General features: G+C 41.3%; 1 protein-coding gene across 1 annotated transcript in view; it reads right to left on the reverse strand.

Moving 5' to 3' along the window:
* The window catches only part of LOC101166175 (heparan-sulfate 6-O-sulfotransferase 1-A), a 63,352-nt gene extending 54,796 nt beyond the window's left edge, over positions 1-8,556 (reverse strand). Inside the window, exon 1 of the mRNA XM_004082491.4 lies at positions 7,711-8,556. Within this exon, the coding sequence (XP_004082539.1) occupies positions 7,711-8,210 (500 nt within the window). The 5' untranslated portion in view covers positions 8,211-8,556. The remainder of the gene's footprint in view (positions 1-7,710) is intronic.
* Positions 8,557-15,580: the final 7,024 nt, after the last annotated feature.

A 15,580-nucleotide genomic window follows, 5' to 3' on the forward strand; every position in this document is an offset into this window, starting at 1 on the left:
TACCAAATTTTTTCCTTCCTCGTTCTTTCCTGAACGAGGAAGTGCTCCTTCTCTACCAACATTCAGGCTTTCCAAGAACAGCAACTAAATCCAGATGTAAGAGCACACACATGCACATGGACAAAAGGATAAACTACACGTATGGAAATGGTGAGAAAAAGACAGAGTTCTGCTCATATGGCGACAATACTGTTGTTCATTTTCTCTGTAGGGTTTCTGAATGAAAGTCCTCTGTTTAAGTTTGTATTTGTCCAAAAAGGCGACCATCCTAAAGAGTTGAGACTCTTCCTTTCAAAAAAGGCGGTCCCAGATTTGCATTTTTCCCACAGGTCAATTAAAACGCTTGTCAGCCGCTGACAATCTCCCTTTGACCATCCCTCACTCACGTGGATCAGCTGCATGGAGGTTTCTTCAAAAATAGACATTATAGAAAACACTGATGCTTTTGACAAGAGGAGTTCAGATGGAAAGACACAGAGGAGCTCCTGGGTCACATCCTGTCTGGACTTGTCAGAGCCAGGAACAAGAAAAGACAGTGGCCTTAATGGATCTGGAGAGCAGCCCCTGTGGATGTCCCTCTCTGTCCTTTACTTTCTCTAAAAAAAAGGAATGAAGCGGGTGAAGGAAGGTCTGATGACTGTGTTTGAGGAAAGACAGACACACTGGGTCAGAGTGCAGCAACAAGACCACGCAACAGACGCCCAGCCGAGCAAAATTTAGAGATCCCGTACAAGCCGCTCTGCCTTAAAACCAAATGATTCCTTCAGTGAGGCCTTTTGTCTGATAATAGACTAATCCCATTGTCATGGACGGCATACTAAAGCATTTCACAGCACCACTCATTAACCACTGTAGAGATGCCCACTAATCACTTAGTTGCTTTTAGCTAGCGAAGCTAAAGCTAGGCTAGGATAATCGATAGGCTGTAATCCTGTTGGCGGAGCTGCTGCAGCGTAGCGGCCCTAATTACCAGCCACAGCAATGTGGGCTAATCATTCACAGCATGCCTATTTGTCCACGGGGCCGCTGAGTCGACTCAGTGGTGGCGGCGGGTTGACATTCAACAGTCAGCTGCAGAGAGTTGAACGAAAAGAGTGACACAGAGGCCGCTCAGCCATCAAGACACATCACTCCGGCTTGATTCAGCGTTAAGGAAACATCCAAATCCGTCAAGTGGGGCTCTCCTCTAAATTTGTGTCGTTCAAATTTTATCAACTGCTGATAAAAAAAACTCCTTGACCCATAGCAGCTAATCAATATTAAAGGCTTGCAGAGGGGGTGGCAATAACCCTTTAGAGACCGATCCCCCTCCTTAATCTCTCTTTAAGATTCACTGAGGTGAAACAGCTGAGACAAATCAATGTCAGCATCTCCCGCTAGACTGGACCCCACCCGTTGACAATCTCAACTTACTGTTGATTCGACATAATTAGTTTTGCATTTATAAAACAAAACGTTTAACCTAATCGGTTAATTCAGCATCCCACATCAAACACAATCAAACTGAAAAACTGCTGCAAAGTCCAATGGGGGCTTTGAAGGGAAACCGGGGGGCCCAACACATGAACCCGTCTAATCTCTGGAGTTCAGGTCCAGACTTTGAATAGAGGTTGGGATATATGTTACTCAGACCCAAAGATGAACTTAAGATGAACTCTTGTGGCTACGAGGCAGCAGTGGTGTGGCTGAAAAAGACCCGTCAACACTCACCTCGACCGACTGAAGAAGAAAACACATAGGGGCTATATCTCACCCTTTTATGTGCTAGATTGTGGGTGAGTCAACTATCCTTTCACGGTATTGTCAAGGGCAGGGCATAAAGCCCGAAGAGCCACTTGCTCCGTGCTGGTTACCAGCTCATCAAATCTTGTATTTGAAGAATTGGACAAGTTGCGCACATCAATAACTTGTAAAAGACAGAAAAACTTGGTAAATTAGGAAACAGATATCAAGCGTTTTTAGCTCTTTTAGAGTATCAGTACAGTGTTTATTCATTTCTGGCGGGAGTTACTTTCTCAAAATAACCTGCAATAGGAAGAATCTGCTAAATAGAATTCAAGGTGTTTTAGAGACCCACTCCAATGGTTGATGGGAAATGGGGGCGGGCTTACTCCATACCAACAGTTCCACTCAAAACTCAGAAAGAAATTTCTAATGAACTCCTGCCGCTCTCCAGAAAATATTCCCAAGAAAATGACAGGTTTTTTGACCACAAAGAATGCTTTTACAGTAAATCAAACAATGACTGGAGTAGGATTTTAAGGCTGTAAACCCCCTCACTAAACTTTTTATACACTTTTCTCAAACAGAATTTGACATTTTCACGATTTTCTTTCTTGTTTAAAGTCTCAAAGTTCAAACTTTCATAGAAAACTAAGTTCAGTATTATAGAATGAAAACATAGATCTGCTCACAATCAAAGGTTAATGAAAGTGACACTAACTGAATGCATTTTAGGAGACATGGCACAGAGAAAATTAATTGACAAGGTCAACAGCTAATCAAGATGGAGAACAGTGTGAAGTAAAAAACAAAACAAAACAAAAAAAACATAATTGCACAAAAAAAGACAAATCGGCAAATCTGCAAAAGGTGAACTGCAATATAGTGACGGACCGCTGTACTACAAAACTTTATAGATCAGAAGAACTCTCCTTATTTTTGTTAATTTTAAGAAATGCAATAATCTGGCTATGTAGCTAGCAGGACACAATACATTTCAAATAGTAAACTATAGCTTGAAGGCTCACAAAAAGGAGGTTAATTAAGTCAGCTACTAGTATTAAGACACAATGTTAAACCCATATTAGACCCAATTATTCTGGTTTCCCTTAAGAGTGGTCTCCAAACAGAGGGAGCCTGGAGCTCAGCAAACATGAATGGAATCACAGGCTGGAAGGACGGGAGCGTTTGTTGGGAATGCTGGAATGCAGGATGAGCGGACATAACCGGCTTTGGAGTGCATGGTCGCCACAGCTTAAACCCGGCTAATCTGATTGGATTAACAGCGACCTGCCCGAAAGCATGCGGATGTCTACGGACGTGCACTGACACAGGCACGAGCATGCTCGCGCGCTTACATGTGCAATCCGTGCCACCTAGCCGGGGCAGCCTCTGCAGCTTCCTGAAGGTTCATCTGGATTCCAGGTTGTGCTGGCTGGCTGATGGCATCCTGCTGGCTATCTGCATGCATCCGCTCCCAAAGCCCCCTTCACCCCATGCACTTACTCACAGAGGCATCTCAGAGCGCACTGATTTGTGCTGTGAATCTGAAACAGACCAGCTGAAAGAAAAGGAAAGCCCAGTGCTTGACAACCGTGCTAATTGACTCACCCACTCCCCAGCAATGAAGCTAAATGTTTGCATCCCTGCATCTTTTAGTTTTTCCATCAGTCCCTGACAGCTCCCCTCCTGTCCCACACTCATCCCATTCCCTTCCTCTTCATCGCCTCCATCTCCCACTCAGTCCCTCCCCCTGCTCGCCCCCCCCACGCCATACTCATACATGTAATCATTCATTAGAACCAAGGCAGTTGTCCATTAGGCAAAGCAGCCATTTTGGAAATTGCAGCAAATCTTCCATGAAAAGACATTTCCTCTAATGCTGCAGTCACGCTCAGAGGAAGAGAAGGATGGGAAAGGAGGGGAAAGAAAGGCAGGAGGGGGCAGAGATGGAGGGAGAGTGGGAGAAAAAGAGAAGAGTGGGGGGAAAGAAAAGTGAAGCAGCGAGACACAGAGAGAGAGACAACCCTCTGGCCATAAAGCCACCAAGCGGAAAGCAAGCCTGCTGTTTGATTATAGAGTGACACCATCGTGGACGGACGGATGGTGGGAAGGATGGAGGGAGAGAGTTTTCGATTTTGGAGGCAAGCAGAGGGGATGAAGAGGAGGCGGGAGAGAGATGAAGGGAGACGAGAGGAGGACAGAGATAGAGGCTATAAAATTAGCCCCATCACTTTGCTTACTAAGGCGCTGTATGACACACTAGGATTAAAAGCAGGAGCACACACACACACACACACAAAGGAGGGGGGGTGCACGCACACTCACACAGGACAGATGGCAACCCTCATCCGAAAGTGTGGCTCCAATTTGAGTAACGTGATAGGAACCTCCTTAAGCAATTATAAGTTAAATATCTCAGAGCTTGCATTAGGGTCTGTTTGCATCATGCTCTCATTAGTGCATGTCTGTAAGAATTAACACGTCCCACGGGATCAGCAATCAACATTCAAACTGATGCAAGACACTGAAAATCCACTCAGAGTGGCATTCTGCTGAGTGTGCTGCTCCCACTTCTCCCGTGACGCCAGCGTTCATCTGAAATCTCATCTAATCACAGATCAAAGACAGACCTGTCTCTCCTATTAGGGCACCATTCATCTCGCCGCTGCTCGCTCCCTTCTAATGCACCTTTCTCCTGAAGCGGCACATTTATCACCATCTCCCGTGCCTAATGCGACGCCGCATTTATCTCAGAGTTTAAGATGCACCAGCATAAAAAAAAAAAAAAAAAAAAAAGATTCCACTCAGAAGATGCTGTGGTCAATTTAAAGAGCAACCTGTGACGGAAACTTTGGGGTAGCAAATATAAATCCACAGAAAAATGTATGTATTTTACAATAAATAGGGTTGAACATCACAGTTTTGGATCAAAGTTGATTTCTGTTCTAATCAAGTCCAGTTTCTCAAACAATTATGTAACAATTTAATCTAAACAATAATAGAAAGTATAATCACCTACACACAATTAATGTATCAATTCGGGGAGTAACAATTTATTTTAACCACGACTCCATTCATATCAGAATTTGTAGTTGCTGATAAGTTTTCCAGATTCCTTGTATTTCTTGCAAGATAATCAAATGTAAGCTTAGGATGTGTAAACAAGAATTAATGGCAAAACCCTTCACATTATAGTCAAAGTTCAGCCCGCTGTTGTCTTTCCACATAAAAAATGCAAAGGGAACATTTTTAGAACATTCTACCACACATTGGACTGAAATGATGGCTTGATCATTTTTTGCTGCCATTATGTCTCAGTTGTGATGGAACTTAGTCTTTTTTTTACTAAATAAACCTCCACCAATATTGATATAATCCATTTATTTGATTTTGGAATGATTTTTTTTTAATGGTATAATCGATTTGATCGACAACTTGCATCAGACAGATTAAACCGGTTGGATTGTTGGAATATAAATCAATAAAGTTGATTAATTGTTACACCCAGCCCCATTAATAACACAATTTATAAAAGTTTGCTCTCAAAATGACCATAGGTGACCATTTTTTGTATTTTTCTGTACCAATGTTTAAACAGAGCATGCCACAAATCTGTAAACACTGGTGACATTTTCTGCTTTAAACCTCAGATTTTTGGCATTTCACCCGAGCTAAATCAATATTACAGCCTAAGGACTGGTTTACTCTCTTGCTTCAGTACCTAACTGAAGATAAATTACTGGTAATGTCAGAACAGCCTGTCTACACATGATCAATAATTTGATATTCTTGGCAGGTTTTCTTCTTTTTGTAGATGAATGTTCATGTTTTATTTTGGACAGACAGGAGGCGTATTTATACCTCCTGGTTCATATGATGGAAATCATTCTAATTCACACTTCTTTTTTTTTTTGCCACATTTGAGCGGTTTGTGTAAAATTCCCTTGACAGCTGGATGAGAATGCAGCTGCGAAGAGAGAAGATGGATTTTACCACAAGGACTTCTGCTACTCCCGCCACTGCAGACATGCTCCAACACTTCTAGATGAGTGCTTTCTGGTTTTGTTGTCATATATGACTTCAAATCACTTCCTTTAGAAAAATAAAAAACTAAAAGTCTGCATGTCCAACACTGTTTTCCCACGAACTGTTGAGCTGATTCGAGGGCTTCCGACATAAAACGGCCCCACTGCAATGTGGATCTGGAAACTCCTAACCTTTTGTTTTTGAACTTCTGCTGCCTGCTTCTACACACTTCCCAAACAAAAGTCGCTCGCTGAAACACAAAGACATTACAACACCGAACAATAAAGAGGCACTGAGTGGCGAAAGAAACAAAACGCAGATGTGACAGCGAAGAGGAAAACAAGAGAAAAAGTGCTTCAAGTTTCTGTGGTTCCATGTAATCTGCAGTGCCACGGTTTTTCTTCAGGGTGTTATTAAGCTTATAGGTCCTTGTTTCTGCTGTCAGGACCAATCAGATGCTTGATTAAACCTGAGGCAAGAAATTGTGCCTCACCCACAGACACACAAACTCCCTTCCCTGTCTCTTTGTGTTGCCAGGGCCTCTTCAGGTGCACACAATCTAAACAAGGCGCACAAGTGCACACCCAAACAAGTTTACGCTTTGACACTGCGCTCGCAAAGTGATGAAAGGCTATTTATCCTGCATCCGCTGCGATATCTCAGCTCGCCAAGCAGAAACGGCCGAGCACGTTATCACCTCTGACCGGGAAAAACCACAGGAGTCAGGACTGACGCCAGCAGCAAATACCAAAGGCAGTGTGGATGTGTGTGTGTGTGTGTGTCCCAGTGGTAATAATCACCCGGATTAGAGTGGAGCCAAACCCCTGCAGGATCCACCCCCCCTCCAGCCCCCCCTTCTCCCCATAACCTCTGCCCTGCCCATGCCGGCCTGCAGCCCCGATCCCCAGCCTCAGCTGCCATGGGAAGCAGAGCAGCCGTCGTGTTATCCCCACTGAGCCTGGCTGCCAGACAGACAAACTTCCACGCGCCCCCCCTCCCCCCCTGCCATCATCGCATTATTGATCCTGCATGGCAAAAAATAAAGCATCGACCAAGACAAGGCAACACAAAGACACACATACCATCCAACAAAGGTAGCCTTTTAACCGCAAAAGGGGCAGCGAAATGGAAGTTGACACAGCCGTCAATATTTCTGTGTGAGGGACGCAATATGTGGGCTACAACAATGGGGAAAGGGGGGGGCTTACACCTTAATAAGAGTCTGCATCATGTCTGGGGGGGGTAGTTTGCAGTCAAAACAAAGGATTAGAACAGAGTGGGAACGTTTGCACGGCCGGCATTACCCTCTCCGGCTGGAAATGCAGCCAAATTCTGGGGAGCTGTGATTCAGTGGGAGGGGAACCTATACTGCCACTGACACTCATCAACAAATGTCAGAGGCACCGTTGAGCCGTGGTGGCATTCGTGATGGTGCGGCGCCGACACGTCAATCAACAGTTCTCTCTGCATCCATTATCAGCCCACTCTTCCAGGAGGGGTGCACACAATCTTTTTGCCGTTCTTCCTTTATCTAGAAGCCCTGTGTAAAGACCTTTGTCTTATGATAACACACATGCAGGCTCACCCCCCCAATAAAAAGAACACGATCAAAAGAGTTTTCTATTCTAATCTTTCCTCAGAAATGATGGGAAATGTACTTTTATTCAAGTTTGCTCAGGTGGGAGGGAGTGAAAACTCTGATTTTAAACTATTAAAAGTTGATCAAGAGCTTACAAAGGTGAAAAGGAAACTAAATTAACCCTTAAATTGGGTTTGGGTCAAAATTGACGGGTCAATTTTGATCCAAACCCAATATAAGGGTTAAAACAATTTTATCCAAGAGAAACATAAATCCTTGAGATTAAAGACCTAAAAGAGCTCAAAAAATGATCAGAAACCCTTTTTCTAAAGTGAAAGTGTAAGGCTATAATAAGTTATCTGGAAGTTTAGGTGCTTCACCTCAGACTTTTCTGCTTGCTTTCCTTCTTGTTGAGGACCCCCGGAACACAGTTGGTGAGCTCGGTCCAGTCGGCGTGCAAGCCGCAGCTCCAGCCGGTGGAGAAGCGGGAGAAGAGCCAGGTCTCCTTGCGGTTCGGCCGGTAGCAGGTACACTTCTTCTGCCCCGGTCTGCAGTCGCACGGCACCTCCAAGCGCACATTCTGCACCAGGTGCCGGCCGAAGGTAGTCCCGCCGGTCTTCTGGATGTGCAGAAACACGATCACGTCCTCCCCTTTGATTTGGAAATCGATCGTCCTCTCCAGGTCCCTGACGGGGAAGTAGTATTTCTTAACGTAGTGGGGGTCCGGAGTGGGGAAGATGTCCACCTCGTCCTCCTCCGTGAAATAACCATGCGGGGAGCCGAAATTGATCACCCCGGGAGCCACGTACTGATAGAGAATCAGCATAAAGCACACAGATCCGACGACGATCAACAAGAATTTGCTGCTCCTCTCGACCATGGTCCTTCCCAGTGCGGTTCCCACAGCTCGCTACCATTTCCCAGTCAAGCCGACAACGGAGAGCACGGCGCTCGACTTCTTCATGTTCGCTCTCCCCCCGTCAAGAGGGACTCGGTTTCGGCGCTCAGCAGAGACTCATTTCGCTTCGGGACGACCGGCGAAGTTGCACCATGGCTGTGGCGGAGCGCTCAACACCCTGAAAGACGCATTGTAACTCGCTGGACGCCTCCCCGGAGCGCAGCGGACCCTCCCCCGTCTACTTTGGTTTCCAGTCAACACAACAACAGACTCACTGCATCACAGCGCAGCTATGTACCCAGGATGCAGCGCGAAACCCACCTTTTCAACCTCTCTCGCTCCCCATCGAAAACCGGCGAAAAGTCGCTTTAATTTATTGGTTAACGCGCAGCGACGCGTCATTTGCTTCCAGCCAATCAGGGGAAGGCGTAGATGAACCTCAGATAATGAGAAGCTTGTAATGTACCGTTTCAAATCACTTTTCCCCTCATACTTTTTAAACTCTTACGTATCACAACAGTTTTTTCATGTTTATGAAAAAAAATTCTATTTGCCAAATTTAGGTTGGACTGAAAAATACGGAGCCCTGGAGATGAATTAAAAAAAGACTTGTTTCAATCAATTTAATAGTTTATATGCCATGGTCCGGGTGAATACTTGATTCGGTTTAATTTCTGGCTGTGCATTAAAAAGTTATAATCCAAAGTGATAATGCACACCTAAAAAAGAAGTTCCGGTCACATAGTTTAAATGTTCTACATCACATCATCTGGGAAAAAAACAAGCAGGCAGAGGTGAACTTTATCTCTGAACTGATGCTTTATTTAACCTATCGTGACAATCAGCATATATCACTTCCCTTTGCAGCTGCAGTCGAGGTCAGATGGCTAAACGGCCTGTTGTAACGGAAACATGACAACACGCTGCACCCCGTGACAAATACTCCACTTTTTGGGAAATAGGCAATCTTAACCGAAAAAATAACAAGATTAAATTACTGAAAACTCATTGAATATTTTATTTTGTAGGTGACCATGGTTTAACTTGCATACTGGCCTTCAAAACGTTCATTATCAAAAAATTAAAGCACTTTGCAGAGGCATTAATTTCTGATAATGCACACTTCGTCTGCCATAACCCCTTACGGATTTTGTGTGCCCAAATTAGCGAGTTTGTGGCCACTATTTTGTATTTCATAGCTTGAATTAGAAGTTTAATTGCATTTTGGGCACACATTAGTATTTTGCAGCCACAAAATTAGCATTGTATTAACATTTTGTGGGCACAAATTAGTATTTTTTAGGCACACAAATCTTTTGTAAGCATTATGTGCACACAAATTAGTAGTTTGTGGGCACAAACGAATATTTTGTATGCACAAATTAGCATTTTGTGAACACAAATTAGTATTTGAGGGCACAAATTAGCATCTTATAGCCATTCTGTGAGCACAAATTAGTATCTTATATGTATTTTGAGGGCACAATTTAGTATTTATTGGCCTCAAATTAGTATTATATTTGCATTTTCTGCACAAAAATTAGTATTTTGTGTAAAAAAAATGACATTTTATTGCATTTTGTCCAAACAAATTAGTATTTGTAGGCACAAATTGGTATTTTTATTAACATTTGGATGGCACAAATTAGTTTTTTTGTGGGCACAAATCAACATTTCGAGTTTTCAAATTAGTATTTTGTAATGTGTGCACATAAATTAGTAATTCGTGCCCAAAAAAATTTAATTTTGGCACACAAAAAGCTAAAATGTTGCCTTAAAAGAGCTAATTTGTGTTCACAAAAAATAATTTGTGCACAAAAAACACTATATTGTGGCCACCAAATGCTAATTTGTGCACACAAAATACAAATCCATGGCTACAATTTATTCATTTGTGGGAAACAATTCTTGTCATGTCCAGGGCTCCATAGAAAAGCACAATAAATATCTTATAGCAGTTGAAGTTCACATCTTTGTCTTACCATCTCATGTTGGTTAAGTTGGCTATTGAGCTGAAACATGTTTTTATTTTGACAGTTTAAAGGCTAAAATGTATATTTTCCTTAAAGTAAGAAAACCTGGAACAGTTATGATAAACTTTTCCAGGATTGAAAACATTAATAAAAGCTCAACAAAAATTCATTCTGGAGCTCATTAAGGAATCAGAACAGCATCTAAAGAACTACAAGGCTCAATTCACTTATTGTAGATCAGAGTTCAAGATTTAACAATGAGAAATTTTGTGTCAAGAATGTACAACATCTAAAAGAAAATATTGTGTGAACTGACAAGACAGAGAAAAAACTTTTAAACATGATGGCGGTGGTAGACACACTTAAGTGACACACCACAATTAATAGACTAAGTTTTGTGCCATGTGATCAAGCACATCTTAATTTATGTTAAAGGATTAAGATCTAAAACTTCCCACCACATACACTTGTTTTTTTAATGTTTGGGAAGCACCATTAAAATTTCAGACCAATCTAAATGAGATGAAATGACACTAAACAAGACGTTGTTGCTCTCAAACTATGAAATATAACAAATTAAATGTAGATTTCAAATTAAAGTAGATGACAAATGTGTTAAGACTCATGCATAAAACTGACTGCAACTAAGAAGAAAAGCAAGTTTGTTTAAAGGGTCACATCACTTTTCCCACTTTGGACTTGGCAGATTATTTTTTTTAGCGAGGAAATTATTAAAACAAAATAATTACAACTCACATTTAGTTGGTAAATATATAAAGGTTTGTCTAAGACAAAAAAAGACAAATGAAGCTTTGGATGCTTAAACTTATCAGTTTTTACAGAACCCAAATATAAATAATAGCCTACAATTTGATTTAAAAAATAAAAATAAAAAACATAAACCCACATATACCTAAAGTAAAAAGAAAAGGGAAGTTCATAGACGTTGGTTGTTGTGAATTTGTAAAAGAAACCAACCCACATCCACAAATGACAATTACAGAGAAAATATCCCCTCAAGTCTTCACTTTTCTCACACATCAACAAGAAAATAAACAGGCATTTTTGTCTTGACAGGCCCATTTCACAAAAAGTTACAAACACCTCACCACCATGAGATCAACCACTGCCTGTCGCTCGCCTTGCTCCCGCTGGTGGTCAGCAAAGAGCACAGCTGCTCCTCTCCTCTCCTCCTTCTCTCCAGCCAGCGCGCATATTAACATGAATCCCAGGGGCGACCACTTGTGAACAAGTTTGAACTGATCACATCCTGTAAGCCAAGGAGAGAAACACCATGTTTAAACTGCTGGGTGCGGCTCAGATGAGGCGTTTTTATGTCATTCTGGGTTCCATCGGTGCCTCTGAGGTTTAACTGCATTTTCTCAGATATGTCTCAATGCACATTTTCTCCCCCTGAAAACAAACTGAAACATTTCTCAGGCGTCAGACCTTTTCCTAGCAACTCAAATCAGCAGATCGGCTAATTCAGCAGCTTCTGAGGAGAAAACAGCATTTGAATGCAGTTGATTGCAGATCAAGTATCAAGGTTTACTGTAGTCTCACTTTGTGAGTCTTTGTGTGTCTTTGAAGGGATGTGTTTTTATTCAGGCTGTAATTGGCTGCATGCTTTTCTTCCCCATTAAATTCAGCTCTCTTTAAAAGGCTGTAAATATTATAGTTATTGAAGGTGAATGATTTTGGACACGGTTTATATGCACCAATACCAAACATTTTTTAGGCTTTCTGGTTGTTGAAAACTCTTAACCTTACAAAAAACTCTTAAAAAGGTATTTTGGATGCTCTTTTCTAACTACTTCTAAAGCAAATGTATCTCTTGGTTTTTAAAATTCTGTTTAGACCTTTGTCCTCTTCATTAATGCTAAGATTGACCTAAATGTTTGCAACCAGCAGTGAAAGGTTAAGTCCTCATATTTGCAGTTTGCACAAAGACTTGGATTTCGGTTCTCACTGCAGAGTTCTTGTTGATAAATTCACAACGGTAACTTTGCCTTTTCTGCAATTAATAAATATAAAAAAAGACGAGTTTTTAAAAGACAAGACAAACTAAAATGTATGGTTTGTTGGGATGTCAAAATGTCAAATATGCACATCTGTTTCTTTCTCAGATCTTTCTGACTAAATTTACCTGTGAGATTTGAATCCATGAAAATAAACTTTTGTTGTGCCAACGATTTTCACTTATCAAATTGAAAATCATACACAAGACATTTTCCTGTCATCTTTGCAGGATACCCCATCACGGGAGATGATTATGGGGTGTCTAATCAATTCTACATGTTAAGATTTATCTAATCTCTTTTTTTTATTTTCTTCATTTTGCTCCTGACATTGAGTTGCACGTGTGTTCCAAGGTAGGATCAACTCTGCAGCTGCAGGGGGCAGTGATTAACGTTAAGAGAACGTTAGTCCTACCCTACCAGGCAGGTGGAGGTAGGAAGAAGTATTAAATTAGGTGACGGTGTGCAGGTGAGAGTTTTGTCTGGCAGTCATGGTGAGCTCCTGAGAAACAAACATTTCAATGCTTGGATGACCTCGGTGATGCCATTGGTATGTTCAGTTCAATTTCATATTTTTATGTTCTGATATTTGTGGGAACAGCATTCAACAAGTAAAATAGTTCAATGGCACCATATTTGCAAACGTTTAAAATAACAGTATTCTCTTACCATACATTTCTGATTATTTTAAGGCGATTAGGCCTGCACAATATACCGCAAATTTATCATTATCGCAATATCCAGCTCTGCAATATGCATATCGCAAAAGACGGCGAATATCGCAATAAATCGCAAACCCAAAATGTGTTAAAACAATCTTCTAGCAGCTTGAAGCATTTAACGAATCAAATAAATCCCTTTATGCTTTGACCAATCAGATGGACGCCTTCCCATTGTTGACCAATCAGATGGAGGCCTATTATGTTAACCCTGGTCCTGAAGAGCCTCAACCCTGCCTGTTTTCCAGCTCTCCTTAACCAGCTTGCTGTTGATTGGCTGACTCAAGTGATTTCACATCCTGATTGACTGAACACACCTGATTTGGTTATCATTATCGAGCAGTCTAGGGAGAATTGGAAAACAGACAGGGTTGAGGCTCTTGAGGACCAGGGTTAGCCACCCTGACGTTTGTCCCCCATGTCGATGAGGGTCATTTGGAGTATAATTTTTAAACTGTTGCAATGAAATGGGAATGATGTTTTTGTTTATTTTTCTATTTGTTTATTTACCGCAAATTTATCGCAATATTGATCACTAATATCGCATATCGCAAGTTTTCCTCATATCGTGCAGCCCTAAAGGCGATCAAGCGCTCATCTGTTCTTGGTGGAAAAATAAATGAAGTTAAATGAGTGGAGTTGTCCAGCGTTGTCCGTTGTCTCCTGAGCCTGGGCGAGTTAGGCAGGCATGGAAAATGAGAAAAAAAATAACTCGACGATACAATTTTAGAAGAATAGCCCTTACAGGACTGTAACTTTACACTCATATATTTATAGACTTCTACTAAAGGAAGCTTTTATTTTAACAGCCTCATAAATTCCTATCATAAAAAAGATCTTCCTGAGATGTGTTGAGAAATCACCTTTTTCTTGTTTTTCTTGTAAGAATGAAAAAAAAAATCCTCTTTTCATTAGAATCTTAGATTTGGGCAAAGGCCCAAATTTATTTTTAATGTGTGTAGATACAATGTGGTAGACCTCTGATCATAATGCTGTAGGATTCGGTTCCCGCCCAGCCTAACCATGTGTCGAAGTGTCCTTGGGCTAGATACTGAATGTGCGTTTAGCATGGGGTGTTCATACTGGACTGTCACTACCTGATACTAGCACATGTACCTACAGTTGGAAGAAGCTTGATGGGAAATGTCCAAACGGTGCATATCTCGTGAATCTTGCTTTTTCTTTCACAGCTCTATTCCGATATATGAAAGACTTGGTGTCATGATTCCAGCTGGGCACAAACTGCGATAATTAATTTCTCCTCCATGATCAGTTTATAGACAGATGACACTTCCAAGAATTAAAAGGGACGCCATCCATACATCACAACCAAAACTGAGTCCCTGATTGGTCAAAGTTCAACTTGTTTACCATGATCAAATTTAACATGTCTTATGTCTATAATCCTTTTTCAAAAACTCAGCAATTATTATTTTCTACATCAAAATAGTTTTTTTAAAATTTTTTGGGATAAATTTGAAAATATATTTGCAAGCAATTAGATTAGGTATTTAAAAAATGTATTAAAAAAATTCAGAACAGGAAGTTTTTTTTGATGCACATGTAGTTGGACAGTTTGATCCTCAGCGTTGGTCAATTGGTTTGGATTTTCTGCTTTTTTTGGGGTGAATTGTAAAAGCTCACTAGAACTCTGGTATGACCCAAATGGAGCTTGATCCATTTAAGAACGAGGTCTCTGTTCACTCGAGGGTCAACCAAAGTGAAGGAAAGAAGATTAGATAACTAAAGCACTTCATATTACAATGGGCAAATAAAAACTGCCAAAAAGTGTTAGCATTCTCTGCCTGTTTGAACTGAGTCTATGGGACCATTCTCATGTGAAAGAAACTGTACTCTTTCCTGCAGAGAGGAGGTTTGAGAAATAGATATTAAAATGTGGGACATTATGCAAGTTTGGAACAAATGATTTATTTGTTGTGTGCTTTCAGTGAGATTCACAATGAAATGGCTTTTACAGAGAGTTCTCACACACTTGCTAAGATGCTATTTTCTCTGAATTATTATGTGCAGCACATCTAAGACAAATAAACATCTCACCTTTTAATATGGTAACTAGATTTGTCGGAAAATAACACTCCTGGATGATTTGTTGTGTTTGCACCTTGATGGAAAACACTTTTATTTTTGCTGCGATTATCTCAGCATGCGGGCAGTCACCACATGTGCGCCAGCCTACAATTATTACTCTCCACACTCCAGCTTTGTCTTCACTGAAGCTGCATCCACCTGTCACTCCGCTGCCAAGCGCAGTCGTGTTTATGACTTGTGCTTTGCCCCCGGCGCCTCTCAGCTGTACGAGATGTGGGGAGAATTTTTGGGATGTGTGTGGCAGAAAGAAAATAATATCTGCTGGCAAACGTTAAGTTGTGGATGGTTATGATTGGATGCTTTCTTGTGTGTTTTACTCGCACCGTGCATGCTTCCATTCAGAGAAGTGTTACTTTAAGAAGATGGATGTCACACAGTGAGCTGCCCTCTGGCTGGAGTATAGAGATGTGACAGTCTGTTTATCATTGGAACCAGTTTATTGTTTCCTTTTGCATAATAATCCCGTTTAGATGGATATTTCCCCAGTCTTTCCAGAGGCTCTGAGTCATGTTTTATGTCTTGCTTCAGTGTTT

The sequence above is a fragment of the Oryzias latipes genome, chromosome 22 (genome assembly GCF_002234675.1).
Source record: "Oryzias latipes chromosome 22, ASM223467v1".
Lineage (NCBI taxonomy): Eukaryota > Metazoa > Chordata > Actinopteri > Beloniformes > Adrianichthyidae > Oryzias > Oryzias latipes.